Source organism: Danio aesculapii, chromosome 6, assembly GCF_903798145.1.
Source record: "Danio aesculapii chromosome 6, fDanAes4.1, whole genome shotgun sequence".
NCBI lineage: Eukaryota > Metazoa > Chordata > Actinopteri > Cypriniformes > Danionidae > Danio > Danio aesculapii.
Genome location: NC_079440.1, coordinates 13564106 through 13589288, shown reverse-complemented (window position 1 = coordinate 13589288; position 25183 = coordinate 13564106). Strand labels below are relative to the sequence as shown.

General features: G+C 36.0%; 2 protein-coding genes across 4 annotated transcripts in view; both read left to right on the top strand.

The window, feature by feature from the left end:
- The window catches only part of lnpk (lunapark, ER junction formation factor), a 36189-nt gene extending 21934 nt beyond the window's left edge, over positions 1 to 14255 (top strand). For 2 of the 3 annotated variants that reach the window (XM_056459585.1, XM_056459586.1), the window contains exons 10-14: positions 190 to 295; positions 380 to 450; positions 4370 to 4534; positions 4758 to 4844; positions 12931 to 14255. In XM_056459585.1, coding sequence (XP_056315560.1) covers positions 190 to 295; positions 380 to 450; positions 4370 to 4534; positions 4758 to 4844; positions 12931 to 13091 — 590 coding nt within the window. In that variant the 3' untranslated portion in view covers positions 13092 to 14255. The remainder of the gene's footprint in view (positions 1 to 189; positions 296 to 379; positions 451 to 4369; positions 4535 to 4757; positions 4845 to 12930) is intronic. The other variant, XM_056459587.1, reaches the window with a different exon arrangement.
- Positions 14256 to 18004: 3749 nt separating this feature from the next.
- On the top strand, positions 18005 to 24779 carry atp5mc3b (ATP synthase membrane subunit c locus 3b). The gene is made up of 5 exons (XM_056459593.1): positions 18005 to 18110; positions 18322 to 18411; positions 19067 to 19144; positions 22192 to 22382; positions 24476 to 24779. Exons 2-5 carry the CDS (start codon positions 18373 to 18375, stop codon positions 24588 to 24590), a joined length of 423 nt encoding a protein of 140 aa, XP_056315568.1. The 5' UTR covers positions 18005 to 18110; positions 18322 to 18372; the 3' UTR covers positions 24591 to 24779.
- Positions 24780 to 25183: the final 404 nt, after the last annotated feature.

The window sequence follows — 25183 nt, the reverse complement described above, 5'->3', positions numbered from 1 at the left end:
ACAACACAGATGCCGTTATTTTAATATTAATAATTATAATATCCCCTTTACAATAGTTTAAATGCTCCTGCAAGTCACCTGTGGGGGGGGGGGGGGAGGGGGGGGGGACTCACCCCTTAGAGACACATCACTGAATGCAATGTATGTTATTGTAATTTCAGAATTTGTTATATTGATTGATTATTACAGGTATGCGTCCCCCTGGCCCCCCTCTCGCTCGACCCATCCTTCCACGAGAACGTGGCGCTGTGGACAGAGTTATTGAGTATCTGGTGGGAGATGGACCTCAAAACAGGTATTAAACAGTACAGTATTAAAGAGAAGTCAGAATTCTGTCAGGTGGCGGGAGAATGATTGGTCTTTATTCTCATGCTTTCAGATACGCGTTGATTTGCCAGCAGTGTTTTTCCCACAACGGTATGGCTTTGAAGGAGGAATTTGAGTTCGTAGGTAAGAGTCTGTCAGAACACATTATGAAGTTTTTTCTGTGTGTTTTTTGCTTGCAGATGTATATTTTTTGTGCTGAAGAATTTTGTCAACACATTTGTAAACAGTTTTAATAACCAATTTCTTATACAAATTTCTTTTGTTTTTGATATGATTACAGTATTTAAAATTTTACTACTTATTTTACAAGTTGCTAATATTCAGCTTGAAATGCAATTTAAAGGCTTATTTAGGTTAACTAGGAAAGTTACTGTTAGTAAAGATAATACTTAAAGTTTAGTGTTAGTAAAGTAAGTAATTATGCAAGTCATTGGACAACAGTGGTTTATTCTGTAGCCCTTAAAAAATATTGACCTTAAAATGTGTTTATATAATGTAAAACCTGCTTTTATTCCAGCCAAAATAAAAGAAATAAGGTTTTCTCCAGAAGTAAAAACTATCATAGGAAATACTGTGAAAATATCCATGCTCTGTTAAACATAATGGAAAATATTTCAAAAAGGATTCAAATTTCACAGGATGGTGCATAATTTTGACTTGAACTGTGGATATATACAGTAGGGAAAAAGTTAGGACACTACATGAATTTCCAGTTTTCCATATCAGGACATAAAAAATCATTGGCAGGTCTTACAGTTTGGATAATATAACCTTAGATGACCAACGCATATTACATTCACAAAAATACGTCCGAAACTTAAATGTCTTAAAGGTGCAGTATATAAGTTTGACACCCAATGGTTGAACTAGGTATTGCATTCCTGGATCAAGACAAACGCAAGTGCAGGTTGCCAGATTGAGAACCAAAAAAAAGAGTCTGACTATTGAGCCTAAAGGTTGATTTAAATCGTGTTCTATATAAAAGCAACAGCACTAGAAGGAATATTTTCAAAATTAATAGGAGTTTTTGTTCTAACCAGCAGCTCGAATTGATATATTAGAAACGGCTTCTGCTTCTTGCAGTTGGAACAACAGAAAAGTGGTACAGGTACAACAGGTACACCTCGTGTACTTTATTCAGTGTTAAATGCTAATAATGTGAGTGTGAATACCATTTTACATGCCATGTATTGCCATACTACTGAAAGCAGCAGCAGATAATTTACCTTAGATCTTGAAAGTAAAACTTAAAAACTGTGACTCAAAACCAACACATATTAGTGATTCAGCATATACATTTAATAATATTAAAGAGGTTTAATATGTATTAATTAGATTATAAACCTTATCATTTCGTGAGTGAGTGCATATTCTGTGGCTGTATTTAAATTTCTGTCGTGTTTCATCTGGTGCAAACAGCCAAATTGCTTACCACTGCAAATCTCATCACGTAGCGTGTCGTTAGGACACGGGGTTACAATGTAACTTGCTCACCTTAAATATAATTGGCTAAACTGGCTGTGTTAAAAGAAACAAAACAAAAACAGCTTTCCGGTACGTAACAGACATTTTTAAAGCAGAATATCTGACTTCAGCATTTTTCAGATAAACAAGTATGTTCACTTAGCATGTTTCTTAAATTTCTGCAAACATATTATGGTATTTTTATGCTTTAGAAGAGTCAAAAATTTACATACGGCACCTTTAAATGATCATCAGCTGAAGTTTTAGTAGTATGTTGGTCTGAAGCCTTCAGGTGTGTGTGCATGCGAATATGCTGTGGCAAAAACTGCAAAAGAAATAAAAATGAACTAAAAATGAAAATGATCCGTTTAAGTATTTACTACTTGATACTAGTAGATACTTTTAGCTACATTTGTCACCCATGACTTTTCAATCCTTACTTAGCTGGCAGATAGCTCTCTAGCCAGCAGGATGTGCTCAATCTGTGGTCTGTGTGGGTCTAAATGCCCCAGTATAGTGAAGGGGGCTCTTTACTGCTCAGTGAGCGCCGTCTTTCAGATGAGATGTTGAACCGAGGTCCTGACTCTCTGTGGTCGTTAAAAATCCCAGGATGTCCTTCGAATAAAATAGGGGTTTAACCCCGGCATCCTTGCCAAATTTTCCCACTGGCCTCTATCCATCATGGCATCCTAACCATCCCCATATCATAAATGGCTTCATCACTCTTGGCTTCATAATTGTCTCCTCTCCACCAATCAGCTGGTGTGTGGTTTGCAGTCTTGTGCAATATGGCTGCCGTCGTGTCATCCAGGTGCATGAGGAGATTCTCCTCAATATGTAATGTGCTTTGAGAGTCCAGAAAATCACCCTATAAATGTAAGGAATTATTATTATTGTTATTATTATTATTATTATTATTATTATTATTATTATTATTATTATTATTACTATACAGGCTTCTGAACCATAAGTTGTCCTAAGTTTGTCGCCCATGGCTTTTCTATTCTTGTTTTATTTTTGTTATAAAAATAAAGACACAGTACGAGATGTCATGAGATGTTCTTCATCAGCAGTTTTATCTTCCAAATTTTGAGACCTGCCATAGATCATATAGATTTTAATTATGTAGTGATATGAAAAACTATGATATGAGGTGCATTCAACATGAAGCACGGCTGCAGCCGGTTATCAACGAGATTAGCTGAGCGCAGGCGGGGGCAGAGTTGAAAACGGAGCCGTCAAGCAGAACACTACGAGGGCTCAAAGTTGCGGCAGTCATAATGACCGACCACATTGCGTGATCATTTATTTATTGAAATAACAACAAAAGATATACAGTACAAATAAATCAGATTAAACTATAGTTCATTTTTAAACAATAAGGGAATTATGACTTAAATTTAAGTAGTCTATATATAACAAACGCATGAGAAATAAGGGGAAAACGAGAGGGCACATAAAAAGGAAATACATATCCAGGAATGAATAGGATAATAGGATTATTTTGGATAATGAAAGCATTTTTAAAAAAGCAATTTATTCCAGAAAGATTGAACAAATGGGCCAAAATAAATGAGCTGCACTTTAAGTAGAAATTTCCCAGAAAGAGCAGGTACGTCACTTTTAAAATTTCTGCAAAAACGGCTTGACAGGAAATAAAATATTTTAGAATCAAATATTTTTAGATATTTGATAAAATGTTTTCAACTTAATTTGTTAAGAAATCTTTATAGGGATGTCAGGATCAGTGATGATACTTATATTATTACAAGTCTGTAAGACTTCATCCATTCATTCAATTTATTTTTGGCTTAGTCCCTTAATCTGGGGTTGCCACAGTGGAATGAACTGCCAACTTTTCCAGCACATGTCTTACGCAGCAGATGCCCTTCTCAAACCCATCTCTGGGAAACATCCATACATACTCATTCACACTACAGACAATTTAGCCTACCCAATATACCTGTACCGCATGTCTTTGGACTGTGGGGGAAATCGGAGCACCCGGAGGAAACCCACACGAACGCAGGGAGAACATGCAAACTCCACCTAGAAACACCAACTCACCTAGCCGAGGCTCGAACCAGCGACCTTCTTGCTGTGAGTCAACAGCACTACCTACTACGCCACTGCGTAGCCGTCTGTAAGACTTATTTGAGTTAATATTTAGGTTATTCACTAAAATATATCATTTAAATCATTCATGGAGTTGAATGCAGTCTGTATAAAAAGGCAGAATAAACCTTTGCAAACAATCTAGCCATTATGAACAAATTATTTAACAAAAGATTATTACTGCAGTAAAATGTAGTCTTTTAATAAGCATGATGTGTACAAGATAGAGATGGCATAAAAAGTTAATTGTTTGGTTTAGAAGTTTGTGAGATGGAATTAGTCTAATTATAAACCCGAAACACACGTGGTTGTTGTTATGTGGTGAACTTTGCAAATCGTGTAATGTCTGTGTCGTCATCGCAGGTCCTGCTGTCACTCTTCAGATGCTGCACCAGCTGAATCAGTCATCTGATCTCTGAACTTATCACATGACTGCATATTGACGCAATGTTTTATGTTACAGCTTTCCGTTGTGCTTATTGCTACTTCATGAACCCTGCGAGAAAAACACGCCCCCAGGCCCCCAGACTCCCAGAATTCAGTTTTGAGCGCAGGCTTCGCTCTGAATCTCCTGAAACACAATCATCTGCTGCCACAGAGACACCGGAGGACAGCGACGCCCCTGAAGGTATTTCATACATCTGACAGTCAGTGACATCATAATCAAAATCATCTAAAAACAAAGTCATCACGCCATCTGTCCAAAACTGCACAGAGTAAAGCCTCCCAGAGGAAACGAGGAGCGCAAAACAATGTTGCAGTTTTAAAGAAGTCATTTACATTCATCATTCGTATGCTAGTGTTAAGTGTGGATGTTATTTTTCTGTTTTTATCAATGTGTTTTTTTTTAGACCGTATTGTCTCGGCTCGCTCCACTTGTGTTTCTCACTCTGGCACCCCCTGGAGTAAAGTTCATAGTTTCGAGAGAATTCACACAGGTCCCAAATCCGACTCACAGACACACACTACTTACACTTACACTACCATTCAAAGGTTTGGGGTCATCAGGATTTAAAAAACTATATTTAAATGTGTTTTATACTCACAAAAGGCTGCATTTGTTTGATTAAAATACAAAAAAAATGTAATGTAACGAAGGGTGATTACAATTTTAACAGTTTATATATAGACATTACCTGACAAATGTCTTTTTGTCGATCCCAGTTGTAGGAACAACAAATAGTAACTTGACTTCCAGTTGATCATTTGGAAAAGTGGCTGAAGGTAGATTTTTCAGATGAATCATCTGTTGAACTGCATATCAATCTTCAAAAATACTGCAGAAGACCTTTTGGAACCTGCATGGAGCCAAGATTAGGCATGGGATGATAACCGTTTTCAAGGTATACCGCGGTTTGGAAAAGTCAAGGTTATAAAACTGCCAAAATTTTCTGTAATACCGTTTCTAAAGTGTGTGTAAGATTTTTTTTTTTTACTTTTATTTTGTTTTTAGAACAACAGTATCTCCAGCAGAAAAAAATATCCAAAGATGCCATTTTCAATTGTAAAGAAATCTGTGTTTTTGAAACAATTGAAGACAACAGAAGTCTATGATTCATTTGAATTATGTAGCCTGACATGTTTACTGCTCCAAAATGTTATAAATCTTATATATAATAAATATAAGAGAAAAAAGTTTCAGTTTTTTACCCAGACATTTAAAATCTATATATTTTAGAGCAGTAATCACAATATCGTGCAACTGTGATATTTTTATCCAAGGTTATTATACCGTCAGAATCTTATACCGGCCCATGCCTACCCAAGATTCTCACAGAAATCAGTTTGGTGAAGGAAAAATCATGGTTTGGGGTTACATTCAGTATGGGGGCGTGCGAGATATCTGCCTAGGGGATGGCAACATCAACAGCCTGAGGTATTAAGACATTTGTGCTGCCCATTACATTACAAACTACAGGAGAGGGCAGATTCTTTAGCAGGTTAGTGCTCCTCATACTTCAGCTTCCACATTAAAGTTCCTAAAGGCCAAGAAGGTCAAGGTGCTTCAGGATTGGCCAGCCCAGTCACCAGACATGAACATTATTGAGCATGTCTGAGGTAAGATGAAGAAGGAGGCATTGAAGATGAATCCAAAGAATCTTGATGAACTCTGGGAGTCCTGCAAGAAAGTTTTCTTTGCCATTCTAGATGACTTTATCATTAAGTTAATTGAGTCATTGCAGAGATGTATGGATGCAGTCCTCCAAGCTCATGGGAGTCATATACAATATTCATTCTTTTTCCACTGCACCATGACTTTATATTCTATACTGTACATTATTTTTGATAACTGACAAGACTTTTGTCTGAGCAAAGTCAGTCCTTACTGTCCTAATTAAAAATCAAGGCATGATCATATTTTATTTTGGTAAAATAAGCATAATCTAGAGGCCTTTGCCTCTCATATAAGCCACTTCTGATACCAAATGACCAACTAGAAGTCAAATTATTATTTGTTGTTCCTAAAACTTGGATAGGCGACAAGACTTTTGTCAGGTACAGTGTGTCTATATATATATATATATATATATATATATATATATATATATATATATATATATATATATATATATATATATATATATATATATATAATAATAGTATATGCAATATTCATATGGCAGGAAAGTGCAATAAATTAATTTTAATAACCAAGGATTTGTTTGATACATACATTGGTTGTTTATCCAAATCTGACCAATCATATAGGACTTTACTATCTTTAACCCTGCCTCTCTAGTAGGTACTGTTAAGGAAACATAGAGCTGAAAATAAATACTAATGCTGGGAGACAAGAGAGGAAAATAACAACAGCCAATAAGAGTCAGAATTTCCACAGAGGTTTTCAGACATTTGTGGTGTTTTGAAGTCTAAATGTTCACAACTTGACATATATATTTTTTAAATTTAATAAAAAAAAATTATTACCTGTTTTAAGTATGATCATAACATAAATATAGAAGCATATTTTTTAATTGCTGATAAAATAGCATTTTGCAAGTTAGTTATATATCTATATAATAACAAACAAAAATAAAAATAGTCAAACAAATTTAATCATATAGACATAGTCAAGATGATCTGAAATTCAACAAGAGAACAAAAAGAAAAAGTGATTTGAGCTACTTTTAACATGGTGTGGATATTGGTACCAGACAAACCGGTTTGATTAGTTCAGAAACTGCTGATCTACTGGGATTTTAATGCACAGCCATCTCATGAAGTTTTACAGAGATTGGCGCAATATTATAGCAAATATCCAGCGAGCAGTAGTTCTGTGTGGCAAAAAATGCCCTGTTAATGCCAAAGGTCAGAGGAGAATGACCAGACTGGTTCAAAAATACCACTTGGTACACTGCAGGGCTGCAGAATGAGCACGCAACACTTTAAACCTTGAAGCAGATGAGCTACAGCAGCAGAAGAAGAGCACCAGTAAGATAAGCCACTCCTGTCAGATAAGAAAAGAACAAAGGCTAAAATTTGCAGACGCTAAACAAAAGTATCTAAATGTTGCCTGGTCTCATGTGTTTTAATTTCTGCTGCGCAATTAGATGGTTGGGTTAGAATTTGGCTAAAACAATATAAAAGTGTGGATGCATCCTGCACTGTATAGTGTAATAGTGTGAATTAGGGCTCTATAAAAATATGGGAAAATATGCAATATTGTTGTTATGTGTTGTTTCTACTTTCATAAACAATTTTTTTAAATATATTTTATTTATATAACGATCACACTAAAGTAAAAAGTTAGTGGATATTTTTCTAAAACTAATTGAGGCTAAAAAAAACAAACTCTGCTGATATTTTTATTTGTTGTCATTTTCCTCATTCGTCTCTACTCCCACCGTAACTATTTAGTAATAGCATAATCTCACTTACTTCGGAAGCAGGTTTAAAGTAAAAAGTAAGGCCCTATCTGATTGGTCAGATTTGTCTTAAGGCCCAAGGTGTTTTTTTAAATGCATTTTTTTTCCTCTTTGCTATTTGGGCTTATTAGAACCTAATTAGAATAAAAACCTAAGTATCATCTTTTGATACAATGTACTTTTGAAGAAAAATGATGTCCATATATGTGGGCTCGTGGTCCGAATTTACATAAAACACTTTTTCCTGCAATTTTTTTTAATGCATATTTAACAGAAATGTTTTTTTTAAACTTGCTTTGACCATCAGAGAGTAAAAACTAATTCCCCCCCCATTTTGGACAGATAAAAATAGTGTTTGGGAAATTTCATATGCTGCAAAACAATTGCAGGATGACACTGGATGTCTGTAACAAAATATAAAACATTCAAAGTATTTTAAATAGCCACTTAAGAGCTAAAATGTGCTGTCCACATATGTGGACACTCAAGCCCTAGGAGGATAAGTAACCTTTGCGTGCAACTCAAATGCTTGTCACATAAAATAAATGTAATTTATTGCATCTCTAATAATTAATGCGCATATACTATTATTGCGAATATTATAAATTGTAGTGTATATTTTTTGTCCTCTTAGTAAAATCCGAGGATCATTGAACCATCCTAGTCTACAAGAGCAGTGTTCCCCCTGTTCCTGAAGGCACACCAACAGTACACATTTTCAACCTCTTCCTAATCAAACACACCTGAATCAACTCATCAAAACATTAGAAGAGACTCCAAAACCTGAAGTTAATGGGTCAGATAAGGGAGACATCCAAAACATGTACTGTTGGTGTGCCTCCAGGAACAGGGTTGGGAAACACTGGAGTATCGTTGCAGACCGCATCCATCCTTTTATGACCACAGTGTGAAGACTACTGTACTTCCAGAAGGATAACATACATGTACCACATCATAAAACTCAAATCATCTCAATCTGAATTCTCGAACATATAGGATATGGTAGAATGGAAGATTTACATCATCAAGCAGCCAACATATCTTCTCAACACCATTTTTTTCTTAATAGAACCATAATTTGGTTCTCCTTTAGATGTATTGACCCCAAACGTTTGAACTGTAGTGCTCACACTGCATGATGCTGAAATTCTTGACTCTTTGGGTACTATGGGTAAAAAAAATCATGGCCACAGTCCTTTCCTATTCTCAGACTCATAGTCTCAAGTCTCATACACAAAATCATGCAACACAGTAATCACCATTACAAGACGGGAACATGTGCGTTTGTGTGTGTGTTTGTCTACAGTATATTCAAAATATCTTCTAATATATTCAATCTGTTATATCTGATCTTGTATTTGCCTTTAGTGAAATATCCTGCATTTTGACATTCCACTTTTATGGACATAGTTCGTGCTGCAATTATATATTAGGGCTGCACCATATATTGTTTTAGCATTGATATTTCAATGTGTGTGTCCACAGTAGTTACATTAGAGGATATGAAATGTTGAGTTGGAATTATTATTGATCAGCACCACCAAATTATAAACTTAACAGAGTGAAATGCATCGATTGCATGTGTTTTAAAGGCATTTCAAGAGCATCCGGTCACAAAAACTACATTAGTAACTTATTAAATATTAATACAAGGATGACTACACAGTGTTGTTTTATATTTGATATTTAATTATTCCATGTCTGTACCTGAATACTTATTTTAACTGAAGCTAAGCAGGGCTGAGCCTGGTCAGTACCACATGGGAAAACTTGGTTGCTGTTGGAAGTGGTGTAGAGAGTCCAGCAGGGGGGCACTCAACCTAAGGTGTGTCTAATGCCCCAGTCCTAATGCCCCAGTATAGAGAAGAGAACACTATACTGTCAGTGACTTTCAGATGAAATGTTAAACCGAGGTCCTAACTCTCTGTGGTCATTAAAAATCCCATGGCAGTTCTCGTAAAGAGTAGGGGTGTAATCCCGGTGGCCAAATTTCCTCCATCGGCCCTTACTCATCATGGCCTCCCAATCATACCCATCCACCAAATTGACTCTATCACTGTCTTTCCACTCCCCCTATAGCTGGTGTGTGGTGAGCACACTGGTGCCGTTGTCCTGTGGCTGCCGTCGCATCATCCAAATGGATGCTGCACACTGGTGGTGGTGTGGAGAGACCCCCTCTCATGAATGTGAAGCGCTTTGGGTGTATGGCCATACATAATAAATGCGCTATATAAATATACACATTACATCACATTACATTAACTGTTTATTATTATTTATTGTACTTTTTTCTATTGTAATTATTTTTGCTTACTATTAGTCTATTATTATTTTTCTACATTATTCACACCCTTACAAATCACCCCAGTCAATCTAAATTAATGAAATCTTTCCAAACAGAGCTTTTCAAGCCATCTGGTGAAACTGTATTCAACTTAACATTTAAAAGAGCCCCTATTTTGCATTATAAAAGGTCATATTTTGGTCTTCAACAATAGGCTAATATGCATGGAAGGTCAAAAACACTTTCATTGACTTATAATATGCATTGATTTTTACCTAATTATCCCAGCGACTTCCATATGATTCGTAAAAATGCACCAAAGCCACTGAGAAAAACTGTAAAAAATCAGTAGTTTTGAACACGGTGCACTTTCAGATTTAAACCTCAGCTAGATGTTTTCGTTAACTTAGTGCTGTGTTACACAATGCATGGAAGGTAATTCTCAAAATCCCGTAATAAGGGCTCTTTAAGGCAACCAGCTGCAGGAAAATCGAGTCAAGTGCAGTACTTGGGTTGAAAGTTGAATCAACTCAAAAAAACCTCTACAGCAAGTTGCCTTACAATTTTGAGTTGAATCAACTTTTTTTTTTAACGGACAGATAGACAGACAGACAGACTGATAGATAGACAGACAAACAGACAGACAGACAGATAAGTAGACAGACAGACAGAGAGACAGACAGACAGACAGACAGACAGACTGATAGTTAGACAGACAGACAGACAGACAGACAGACAGACAGACAGACAGACAGATAGATAGATAGATAGATAGATAGATAGATAGATAGATAGATAGATAGACAGACTGATAGTTAGACAGACAGACAGACAGACTGATAGTTAGACAGACAGACAGACAGACAGACAGACAGACAGACAGACAGACAGACAGATAGATAGATAGATAGATAGATAGATAGATAGATAGATAGATAGATAGATAGATAGATAGATAGATAGATAGATAGATAGATAGATAGATAGATAGATAGATAGATAGACAGACAGATTGATAGTTAGACAGACAGACAGACAGACAGATAGACAGATAGACAGATAGATAGATAGATAGATAGATAGATAGATAGATAGATAGATAGATAGATAGATAGATAGATAGATAGATAGATAGATAGATAGATAGACAGACTGATAGTTAGACAGACAGACAGACAGACAGACAGATTGATAGTTAGACAGACAGACAGACAGACAGACAGACAGACAGACAGACAGACAGACAGACAGACAGACAGACAGACAGACAGACAGACAGACAGACAGACAGACAGATAGATAGATAGATAGATAGATAGATAGATAGATAGATAGATAGATAGATAGATAGATAGATAGATAGATAGATAGATAGACAGACAGACAGATTGATAGTTAGACAGACAGACAGACAGACTGATAGTTAGACAGACAGACAGACAGACAGACAGACAGACAGACAGACAGACAGACAGACAGACAGATAGATAGATAGATAGATAGATAGATAGATAGATAGATAGATAGATAGATAGATAGATAGATAGATAGATAGATAGATAGATAGATAGATAGATAGATAGACAGACAGATTGATAGACAGACAGACAGACAGACAGACAGACAGACAGACAGACAGACAGATAGACAGATAGATAGATAGATAGATAGATAGATAGATAGATAGATAGATAGATAGATAGATAGATAGATAGATAGATAGATAGATAGATAGATAGATAGATAGATAGACAGACTGATAGTTAGACAGACAGACAGATTGATAGTTAGACAGACAGACAGACAGACAGACAGACAGACAGACAGACAGATAGATAGATAGATAGATAGATAGATAGATAGATAGATAGATAGATAGATAGATAGATAGATAGATAGATAGATAGATAGATAGATAGATAGATAGATAGATAGATAGACAGACAGACAGATTGATAGTTAGACAGACAGACAGACAGACAGACAGACAGATAGATAGATAGATAGATAGATAGATAGATAGATAGATAGATAGATAGATAGATAGATAGATAGATAGATAGATAGATAGATAGATAGATAGATAGATAGATAGATAGATAGATAGATAGATAGATAGATAGAGAGACATATAGATAGATTGATAGATAGACAGACGACAGACAGACAGACAGACTGATTGGTTGGTTGGTTGGTTGATTGATTGATTGATTGACAGACAGACAGACAGACAGACAGATAGATAGATAGATAGATAGATAGATAGATAGATAGATAGATAGATAGATAGACATATAGATAGATTGATAGATAGACAGACGACAGACAGACAGACAGACAGACTGATTGGTTGGTTGGTTGGTTGATTGATTGATTGATTGACAGACAGACAGACAGACAGACAGATAGATAGATAGATAGATAGATAGATAGATAGATAGATAGATAGATAGATAGATAGATAGATAGATAGACAGATAGACAGATAGACAGATAGATCTCACATAAAAACAAAATATCACAATATTAGACTTTTCCAATATCGTGCAGCCCTATTATATATGCAAAATTAATTATTGATTCCAACAAAATGGTCAGATTCTTGACTACCGAATGTCTAAAATGCTGAAATGATCTGATAATATTTTAAAAAGTGTTAATGCATGGTTCATTGATTACATTTTATTGCTTTTAATTAACAATCGTCTTATTTACAGTCTTGATAATGCATGTTGTGCTCCTTTTAAACATGCTTTATCATACTGAATGAACATCACCACAAATTATCCATTAACAGGTCTAACGCACTCTCAAACAGCCACAACATTTAGGAGTGAATTTAAATAATTGTATTTCATCATTTAATTTTATCAGACGAAATGGAAAGAACTACATCAGCTGACCCTCGGGACCCTGCAGCTGAAGAGGCTCCTGTCCCGCATGAATCAGAAACTGAAGAGTCACAACCTCAGGACGTCCCGCATGAAGAGGCTGAGGCTCTAGAGGAACAAAAGAAAGAGGATGAATCAAACTAAACCGTGTTAACAGGAGCTGTTTGGGGGGGTTTGAGCTTCTTCACTCTAGTGCATGTTAATTTAAGTACATCTTTCGAATCCTGGAGGCCGTAGTATGTTTTTACTGCTAATTTATTTATATACGCACTACAAGGTTTACATAATGGGCTAAATGTCATATACCACAGTACAGTAATAGAAACGGTGTGGTGATTGATGATGACCACAGTACCCATGCATGGTTTGTGTATGAAGGTGACATAACAAAACAAACTCCTGTTTTTATAGTATCTTTTTGCAGTGTTAAGAGGAATTATTTAATAGTGAATAAGGATGAAACTTGTAGCAGGATAAGTTTAGCTATCTTTGTGTTTACAGGGTTATTTGAAAGTGCAAGCTGAACAAAAATACACTCTTTGTTGCCAGAATTGTTGCTCTGATATGAGGAGTGATGCTTTTTTTTTGCCAAATGCTCTATTTTGATTCTTAAATATTTATTTTAGGTTTAATTGATTGTTAATTTTTGTGACCAATAGTTAGTTTACACAGCAATTGCTTACTTAAAGTGAGTAAACCTTTAGCTTTAAAAGAGACAAGTTGACTTTACTTAAAAAGTAAGTAAATCTGTTGTAACATGTAGATGTTAAGTTGACTTAATTTTATAATTATGCACAGGTTGCTTACTTAATACCTTTAATGCAATGGATTTACTCACTTTTTTAAAGTAAAGTCACCTAACTGCTTTAAAAGCAATGGGTTTATTCACTTTTTAAGTAATTTCAACTAATAGCTTTTTACAGTGTGCTTATTTGTGTACAATTCAACTGTCTTGTGCCTTTCTGGTTAGGAATATGTCTGGGGCTTAATGCACAGTTTACAAAACCTGTCAAAATAACTGGTTGTTGTTCGTAAGATGTTTTCTTTATTGACGTTTACGCTTTATTTGTCAGCAGGATTCAACCTGGAATTTGTTCATGAACAAAAAAAACATCTTAGTATCATATTTTTTAGCATCATAGTTATTTCATGTTCATGTGAATTGGTTTTGTCTGAATAGCAACGGCAAATGTTTGTGCTTTAAAGCCAGAATTATTCAGTTGTTCTTGTTTGTAAGTACTTGCAAGTTGCTGTGCACATGTCTGCTGCATTACAGACTGTGATGCCAATAAAGGTTCATTTTCTAAAGCATGATTCTTTAAATGGTGTAATGAAATAAATAGAAAAAAAGGCCTGGGGTGACACGGTGGCTCAGTGGTTGGCGCTGTCACCTCACAGCAAGAAGGTCGCTGGTTCGAGTCCTGCCTGGGTCAGTTGGGATTTCTGGAGTTTTGCATGTTCTCCCCGTGTTGGCGTGGGTTTGCTCTGGGTGCTCCGGTTTCCCCCACAGTCCAAAGACGTGGTATAGGTGAACTGAATAAACTAAATTGACTTTATTTCCCAGTGATAGGTTGCAGCTGGAAGGGCATCCGCTGCGTAAAACATTTGCTGGATAAGTTGGCGGTTCATTCTGCTGTGGCGACTCCAGATTAATGAAGGGACTAAGCCAAAAAAGAAAATGAATGGATGAATAAATTGGCCGTAGAGTATGTGTGTGAATCAGTGTGTATGGATGTTTCCCAGTATTGTGTTGCTGCTGGCAGGGCATCCACTATGTAAAACATATGCTGGATAAATTGGCGGTTCATTCTGCTGTGGCGACCCCTGATGAATAAAGGGACTACGCCGAACGAAAATGAATGAATGAATGAATGAATAAATAAATAAAAGCCTGTTGCCCAAAGGCAGTATTGGGGTTTTTACTTGGGCAAGTTTGTGTTTAGTTTGAGAAAACTCTGTTTTGGGGTTCAAAAAAAAAAGTGGTTTGAGTTTTGTTGCTTTGTAAATTGCACTACATGGCAGAGCAGGTTTAATTCTGAGTTAAGAGAAAAACCCCAAACTGGACAAATCAGCTAAGTAAATCAGCTCTGAGTAAGCATATCTTATTTAGCAAAGCCACTTTAGTCCCTATACATCCTTTTGGCTCCAAATTAAAGCTTTAAACTAAAAGCATTTTTGAGTTAAAATTGTCATTTGTTGATAATAATTTAATTAATATGAATTATACTTGGCGGTGGGTACCTACGGTGGCGCAGTAGGTAGCACATTCGCCTCACAGCAAGAAGTTGGCATTTCTGTGTGGAGTTTGCATGTTTCCCTCACAAGTCCAAAGACGTGTGGTATAGGTGAATTGGGTATGCTAAAATTGACCGTAGTGTATGAGTGTGTGTGGATGTTTTCCAGTGATGGGTTGCGGCTGGAAGGGCATCTGCTGTATAAAAACATACGCTGGATAAGTTGCCGGTTCATTCCACTGTGGCGACCCCTGATAAATCAGGGACTAAACCGAAGGTGAGTGAATTATAATTATTCATTCGCAACTCAACACTGAGAAACACGCAGACACTCTTACATGCACACACATACACTACGGTCAATTTGGTTTATTCAATTCACCTGTACTGCATGTCTTTGGACTGTGGGGAAAACCGGAGCACCCGGAGAAAACCCACAGGGAGAGCATGCAAACTCTAAACAGAAACGCCAACTGGTCCAGCCGGGACTCGAACCAGCAACCTTCGTGATGTGAGGTGACAATGCCAACCACTGAGCCACCGTGTTGCCCCTGAATTACAATTATTTATATCTTATATATTCAAATAGGTTTGAATTGTCAAATCACATTATAATGGCTTTGAAATGACAATTTAATCATTCAAATATTTACATATAATTTAAATCAAGTAAACTCCTTCTCGTTTCATTTATTTCACTTCAGAAAGTAACCAATGAAATGCAGATTAAATGGATAAATCACCCAAAATGAAAATGTACTCACTATTTACTCACCCACAAATGGTTTCAAACTGTTTTAGTTTGTTTATTATGTTATAACAGTAAAGAAGAGAGCTGAAAACCGGTCACCACTGACATCCATAGTAGAACAAACAAATACTACAGAAGACATGGTTACAGTTTTCCAGCGTTCTTCAAAATATCATTGTTTTGTGTTGAACAGAGGGTGACACAGTAGCACAATGGGTAGCATGATCGCCTCAAAGCAAGAAGGTCAATGGTTTGAGCCTTGGCTGGGTCAGTTGGCATTTCTGTGTGGAGTTTGCACTGTGTTCAAGTGCTCCGGTTTCCCCCACAAGTCCAAAGGCATGCTATAGGCGAATTGGGTGGGCTAAATTGACCGTAGTGTATTTATGTGTATGATTGAGTGTGTGTGGGTGTTTCCCAGTGATGGGTTGCAGCTGGAAGGGCATCCGCTGTGTAAAACATATGCTGGATAAGTTGGCTGTTCATTCCCAGATTAATAAAGGGACTAAGCGGAAAAGAAAATGAATGAATGAAGTTCAACAGAAAACTAAAGAAACTCAAACAGGGACAAGTGACGGGTGAATATAGACTAGCTCAAAGATGACAGAATTGATTTTGTTGGTGAACTATCCCTTTAAAATGCTTTTTTACTCTGGTCAAGATAACGTTAGATATGATTAAAGAGTGACCTCATAAATAAACTAATTTAAACCAAAAAATAAATGTTTTATTGTGTTTTTCTTCCCCTCAATGCAGTTTAATTATTTTTCACCATCTTTCAAATATTTATTTTTAATTTCATGTTACAATGTGCAGTTTTAGGAAGGAACAAGGGCGTAGTGGACATTTTAAAAGTGGAGGGGGACGGCTGTATGAGATCATACGTTCATTAATCACCATCTTTTCTAAATGGTCTTTCTCTAAAAGTGAGGGGGACGTTTACCGTATATTTTTGTTTATTGTTATATTTGTAAATATATACAAACTTAGTACAAGAGAGTACATCTCACAAAAATTATGAACAAAACAAAAATAAATAAAGTAAAATGAGAGAAATTATCACAGTTATACAAAGTACAAACAGATGCCAGGGGTAAAAGAATAAATAGGTAAGATAAAAATAATAATTAATAATAATAACAATAATAATATATTATTATTCAATCAATTGAAATTGACATAATGCTTCATATGTTTTTTAGCTTTTCTGTTTTTAATGTTACATAGCGTAGTACCACATATATATACACTAGATATCGCATACAGACCCTGAGCATGCGTCAATAGCGCCGCCACATTTGTACAGTGCTCCCAGACAAATGTCATTCAACCGCACTAGTCAAGACAGTATTACTATGTGAAGATGCTGGACTTTAGCGCTGTCTACGGGTGTAGTTACGAGCAAACAAAGTAAGGTAGAACATTTCATAGGTAAGATTTTGTTGTTTACGTTTTTGTATGTTATGAACTTTTGTGCTAAACAGGTAACATTATTGATTACAATACAGTCACTTAATGCATTCACCATAAGGCAAAGTAGCACCAACTCGCACTTAATAGCCTACTCGGCTTATGCTAGTTTTGTTGAATAAAATCAGCAAACCGATCATAGATATATGTGTATAACTCTGGCTCTGGATTTCCACAGTACTCCACTGCAGCTTGGTACCGCATTTATTTTAAAGGAAAGCTACCCTGTACCAAAATGGCGGCTCTATTGACGCATTCCTTCTAATAGACTACAACAGGGTAGGCAACATCTAATGTATATATCTATGGTGTAGTACCATATTGTTTAATCTCCTTTATAAACTGTTCACAATTTGGCTTAGCTTTGGCCCATTTCTTGACATGATTGTGGTATTTTCCAAGTAATATTATTAGTTGTATAATCAGATAAGTTGTACTTTTTGAATCAATTCCATGTTGTACTAAAGCAAACATGACGTCATATAACCCAATTTGTCCTTGTATATGTCCTTGACATAAAGTTAGAAACATCAATCCAAAATAATCTTGAGTATACACATTGACAAGAGTTTTCTCTATCCACTTCAACCAGTTTTAAATAAAGCACCATTGAATGACCTTCAAACGCGTCATGCATGCATCCGGGTGCCTGATTAAATAGAGGGTCGGGCATGCGTAGTAGCTCCTCAGCGGTTCGACCTCTGCAGCCGGGTAAGTGAAGGAGAGCTAAACCGGGACCGGCGAAGCTAAATTGTCACAATCTTACTCCATCATTGCGATTTAGCTGCATTTAATCACCTCATTTACTCTGTTTTATACACTAAAGATTGTATTCTCCTTGTAAACGCAGCTATTTGTTGTGTAGTGGCGTTTTGATAGCTCTGATATTGCATTGACCTTAAACTGTCGGCTTTTCCCACAGAGACAGACGCGGGTTTATTCCTCACAACAGTCAGCGAGCTCAATCAAAATCATGTACGCCTGTGCGAAGTTCGTGTCCACACCCGCACTGGTGAGTATGAGTTGTGCAGTTATATTTAAACGTAAGATGGACACCGAATTATGCTTCCTTATTATAATGCAAGAGGCCTTCTGCACTTGACTTTTTACCATGCAGTGCGTGTTAAATCCGTCATCGGCGTTCAAATCAAAAGCTGCTGCTGCAGGATTCAGTTGTTTGCATGTCATTGTGGTTAAGATGTCAACGGCTAGCTGCTGTGTTGCTAATGCTACCACCTGAAAGGCTATTCAAAGTCAAGGTCATTATAGTAATCTGACAGCAAGCCTTTGTGGATAATAGTCCGCTAAAATGTGAAATTAAAGCAGAACTCTTTGAAAAATGTTTTATTTAAGCTTTATTTAGATTTAGCCATTGCTGCTGGTTAGTTAAAGCTGCAACCTGATTTGTTGCTGCTGTCACTAAACTAGCCACAAACCTTTTTATTTATTGATGTGTAATGTTGCTAATTTGATGTTAATATTGACTGACTGATTTATATCTATTGTAATTTCTTAATTATGGCAAATCCCATATGTGTGTTTTTTTTCCTGCTGCTTGCCTCTTCATTCAACTGCAGAAGCAAGTTTGTCAGTGTGTCAGTCTTAACTACAGTAATCAGTGTAATGGCATGTCTTGTGTGTTAATGTCACTTTGATCCGTGTCTCAGGTCCGCTCTGGTTCAAGGGCGCTGTACAGACCACTCTCTGCGTCTGTGCTCTCCAGGCCAGATGTCAGCTCTGCAGAGGTGAGTGCTAGATGTGTATGCCAAGTTGTAAATTGGGTATTTTTAATTTATTTTTTATTTTTTGAGTTTCCAAAAGAAAATGCATGTATAACTTGCATAATCTCGCATACAGAAGGAGACTTGCAGATGATGCATATGCTTTTTTTCTTCCCTTTAAAAACTATAAACATTAAAACATGAGGAGCTACAAATCCTTTAAAAGATTTCTTTGGAGGAAAGATGTACATTTAGACACAATGTTACAATTCAAGGAAAAATCCAGGCATATTGGTGAAATATGCTGAATCCATTTACTCCAAATTAGAAAAGTATTCAGTCTGTTCTTAATAAAGCATTTTTTCATGAAATATATAGTGTACACTGTATCAATCTGTTCTACAACTGACTTTAATTTTAGCCTTTTTTTGTAATTTATTTTTACTAGCTGCCAGAAGTATAAATTAGTTTCATGTCTTTATTAATACATCCATCTAAATTTATATTAGCTAAATATTTAAAGATTCACAAGTGAAAGCAATCTCTACTGTTTAATCTCTTTCCAGTATGGGGTTAATTTCTGACAATCCCAAAAAACACGATAGTGATTAGCTACTTTTCACTTACACCTTCTCCAGCAGCTAGTGCCCTTTCCCCTGTGTATTTCTGTGATGGTGTGATGAAAAACCTTAGAACAATTTTGCAACAGTATTCTCTCCACATGGCTGAGCTGCCACATTTCCATTTAAGTTTTACAAATATTCCTCCAATTCTTTTGAGATTCTGATTTTCTTCCATTTATCTCTAACATGTCTGATATTCTCCAATTATCTCTAATATTGTCTGATACAGATTTGCAAAATCCCTTGTATAATTTTGAAATGATCTTATTGCATGATTGGGCTTTGCTCACTGATGGAAACACTTTTAATACTTTTCAATATTTCTGGTTTAATATTACAATATAAATGGGCATTTATGCATCTTTTACCAATTGTTTACCAAAGGAAAAAAAAAGGTAAACACAAAGGTTTTTTGCAACAATTATTGTTATATTAGGGATATTAAGAGGTAGTATAGAGTTGAAAGAGCCTTTTTTTTTTTTTTTTTTTTTTTTTTTTGCGAGGTTCAACAAATTAACTAGTATCAAACACCTTGAAAAAATTAAATAACATGCACAAAATGGGTTTGACAGTAACGCATTCAAAATTGAAGATTTCTTTTTCAACATGTTTTAAAAAAAAATCTAAATGGAAAAATTATTATTATTTTTTTTTTAATGGCAATAAAACGCATTTACAATAAAAATCCAACAGAAGTAGATTACAAACAATATAGAACTTTTTTGCAACGAGAAATATGACACTTTTAAAGAAGCATGACAATGGTAAAACAAAGAGGACGGAGAGAAAAGCAATTAAATAACGAATAAAAATAAATAAGAGCAAGAGCATATAAAAAAAACTAATTAATGCAGAATATTAAAGCACATGTTTTATAAGTTTTAACTGGTTAATACAGGGTGTCTACGGGGTCTTAAAAGATATTAAGTTGATAAGTCAATGTAGAGAAATTTAAGGCCCTTAAGTATTAAAAGTTTTAAATGCTATTTTGCAAGGTATTACATTTTATATAACTTTAATTATGGTTGTGTGCTAAAATTTGCCGGTTTAAATCTGAATATCAAGATGCTGTGTAGTTTATGAAAAAAATCCTTCTAGATTTGGCATCCTGCTGCTTTGTTTACTGCAGTTACTAAGGGAACACCATTATATCTGCTGTTCTATAGGTGCTAACCTGCTGAATTCGCTAGATTTTAATAGTTTTATTCAGCATATGAATGTTTTGGATTAGTTTCAATAAATTTAGTAAATATACTGCAAGTTAAAACCTCGCCACTGTTTCCGGTGGAAACCTAAAGTCGTTATAAGGTCTTAATGTATGGAAAGAATCAAAAGGTATTGAATTTCACTCTCTTAATATCAAAATTGACAACTGCTGCAGATTTCTGTTTTCAGGCGAACAATTAATCGGTGTCAAAATTAATTCACGAAGTTTCTTATCTTTTAACCAAATTAGCTTAACTGCTTGGGCAGGATATCGATAACCACTCCTCTTCAACCTGTAGTTTGCTAGCACTGAAATAAAACCTGACCTCTATTTAATATTTCAAGTGCATCACTAATTGCTTGGTTCATACAGACTTTAAATGTTGTTCATTGGCGTTATAGTGAGTTGCCCTAACTGTGAACTTGTACTATTTCGTTCCATTATCTGAGCTGTGGGATTTATCCTACTGGATTAATTCTTCTCAACTGTCTGGAAACGCGTTAAGTCAATATACTAATTACAGACAGGCCTAGCTATTAAAATGAGCTTAAACCAGGAAATCTCTGTAGGGATGGATCTGTAGATCACCTTAAAGCAGGGGTGTCCAAACTCCTGGAGGGCCGGGGTCCTGCATTGTTTAGCTCTAGCTTCCTTCAACACACCTGCTTGGAAGTTTCTAGTATACCTAGAAAGAGCTTGATTAGCTGGTCCAGGTGTGTTTAATTGGGGTTGGAACTAAAATATGCAGGACACTGGCCCTCCAGGACCGAGTTTGGGCACCCCTGTCTTAAAGGGATAGAACACACAAAACTGAAATGTTATTTATTCAACCTTTCACTTGTTTAGACCTGTTTGACTTTTTGTTGATCAGCATTAAAAATATCACAAAGAAAGCTGGAAACCTGTAACCATTGACTTCAATAATATCCTTCTAAATAAAATAATAATTAAATAAATAAAATGAAATTTTTCTACTATGGTTTCCAGCTTTCTTCAAAATATAATCTTTTGAGTTCATTAGTAAGAAACCCAAACTGGTTTGGGACTACTTAAAGGTCTGCAAATAGTGTAAATTAAAATTTTTGCCGAAACATCCTTTTAAAATAATATATATATATATATTTTTTTTTTATATGGACACTTCGTTTTGTAAACTTGTTCAAATCAATGCAAAGACTTTATGAATGAGCTTTGGTTAATTTTGTAAATTAATTTTAATTTTTTTTTTTTGTTCTCTAAAGGCCAGCCCAGCCTTTCTGCCACAGACTGCCGGCTCCCAGGTTGCAGTGCGGGGCTTTCAGACAAGCGCCGTAAGCCGTGACATCGACACAGCTGCCAAGTTCATCGGTGCTGGAGCTGCCACTGTGGGAGTTGCAGGTTCAGGAGCTGGAATCGGAACAGTGTTCGGCAGTCTCATTATCGGATATGCCAGGTACACTAAACCAACGTGAACACCTGATGTGATCCACGAGTAGTCACTTTTTTCCGGTCTGCTGTTATCTGTTAAAATATTGAATGCTTGTGGTCAACGCCGATAACCTAGTTGTACTGTGCGCCAACATATAGGATAAGTGCTTATAGCGACCCGAGTTTTGATTCCCAGCTCGAGGTCCTTTTCCTATCATTCCCCTCTCACTGCTCCCAATGCTTTACTGTCTGAAATGTCCACTTTCTTATATCATAATAAAGGTGAAAACCCCTAAATAATTATTTTAAAAAAAAAAGAAAAAAAGTATACGATGCTTGTGATATGGGATTTATTTATTTATTTTTTCCATTTAAAGGATGATCAGTCGTTTTAAAGGAATAGTTCACCCAAAAATGAGAATTCTCACTATTTACTTGTCCTCAAGTGGTTATAAGTCTTTTGTGTTTGTTCTGTTGATCTCAAAGAAAGAATTTTAGGAGAAAAAATTAACCAGTAACCAAAAACACCACCAGGAATGTCAAACTCAGATCCTAGAGACCCTCACCTCTGCAGAGTTTAGTTCAAGCCCTGCTTCAGCACACTTAAGCTACGGTCACACCGGGCTTTGGGTGTGCGAAATTCTATCGTGCTGTGAAAAGGGGTGGGATTAAACAAGATGATTAGTTAAATTTCTGTCCAGAGAGGTCCTGTTTTGATCCTCGATTGGTCTCACGCAGTCAAGTGCTGCGATTTCGCAGGTCAGAGTTCACCAAGCTTGAACTTTGCACCGCAGCTACCTGCGAAACTGGATGCATGACCTTGCGTTTCCGGTCTGACGCATTCACGTGCGGATGATCGGAAGTCTATGGGAAGAAAAGCCCAGTGTGACCGCAGCTTCAATTGTATGCATCAAACAAGCCTGAAGGACTCTGTTTGATTAGTTGTGTTTAATTAGGGTTAAAGATAAAAATAAGCTGCGGCCCTCTAGGGATCCCTGCATTGGATAGACAAATTAGTGCTGGGCCGATAACGATGATAAGCTCTGGACATTTTTTCTCTATTTTGATCCCGAGAGCCAATCACACAGCAGCAGTATGCAACAACATGAATCTATAGTTGTGTTATTAGAGATTCACAGAATTTTTGGCTACCAAAAGTTGATCATGCAACATCACCCAGTATTGTTTAGCACTCTAGTTTCACCTTCCCGCCAGCAGTATCCGCCTTCAGTCATGGTTGGCATACTCTTTTAAAAGTGGAAGCATTGAGAACTTGTATCAATGTTTATCGTTCAATATAGAAAATAATTATGGAGATTGTATTTTTGGCATATTGCCCAGCCCCAAATGCACAACTGGTAATTGTATATGGATAGTCTCACATTTACTTGCCCTCAAGTCTTTGAGTGTCTTTATTCCATTGAACACCAAAGGAAGTAATTTGGGTGGGGGAAAAAAGCTGAAAATGGGTAACCATTTACATCCATAGTAGGGAAAAACATATACTATGGATGTTTATAGCTACTGGATTTCGGCTTTCTTCAAAATATTTTCTTTTGTGTTCAACATTAGTAAAACAGGTGAAGCTGTCCCTTTTAAGAATTAACAACCTTATCATTTGATAAACCAGCATAAGCTATAGCTGCCCTTCTAAATGTACTTTTTTATTTATAAAGAAATTGAATATTATTATAATTATTATTATTATTATAAAGAAATCAGTAATTGCACAGTAATCCATTTATTATATCGTTTAAAATGGTTTTAAGCTTGAGCAAACTCATCCGGACCTGCATTGAACTATTGAGAGCTGATATCTGTTTTCTGTGACCTAAAGCATTGATGTGGTGATGAGTGACCCCTGATCACCAGGAAGAATTTTAAGTCATGATTTGAGTTATCAAATTTTAAATTGAAAAATCATATTTAACTCTTAATATGCGTTTTTTGTGAATTTTATTTTATTTACATATTTGTTTGTATCATCTCTTAAAATATGAAGTTGGTCTTATGTAATGTTTTTATGTACATTGATCTTGTCATGAAATAGCTGTGAGTTTCTGATATGGCATTAAATGCATAAATGAATGACCCCTGACCTCTCCCTGTCTCCCGCAGGAACCCATCTCTGAAGCAGCAGTTGTTCTCATATGCTATCTTGGGATTTGCCCTGTCTGAGGCTATGGGTCTCTTCTGTTTGATGGTGGCTTTCCTCATCCTGTTTGCCATGTAAACACTGCTCCGTCCACCTCCTCTCACAGCTGTGACGACGCGTTTTTACACTGGCTACCAAAAGAGTTCTGTGTCGGTGTCACTAAAATTGTACATTTTTCCAAGTTTTTGTTGAAGGCTGATAAGATGAACATGTATTGTAAAAATGTATCCAAATACAGAATAAATACATGTATTTCACTATTTAAAATGTTTGAATGGCCTCTTTTTGTGCACTGAGGACAGTTAATCATGTCATAGGAGATTAAGATATTTGGGATTGTTTTAAAAAGATGTCCTACATTTATATAGTGTTGTCTAGTGCTGTATGATCATGGGGGGGGGGGGGGTTGTTGTTGTGATTGACAAGATTGAAATAACTCTGATTTAGGAATTCATCATTTTACATTTGATAAGGGAGTGTATCTGGATATAATATGGAATTTGCTATTGTAAATGCATACAATAGAACAAAAAAAATTAAAGGGTGCTTAATAGTTTTCTTCAGTCAAACAGTATTGAGGTATACAATTAAATGTAAAATAGCACTACTGTAGTTTTCATTGTTGTAATTAAATATTTGTTAAAGCTGTAGATTTTGTAATTTTGTTCCTA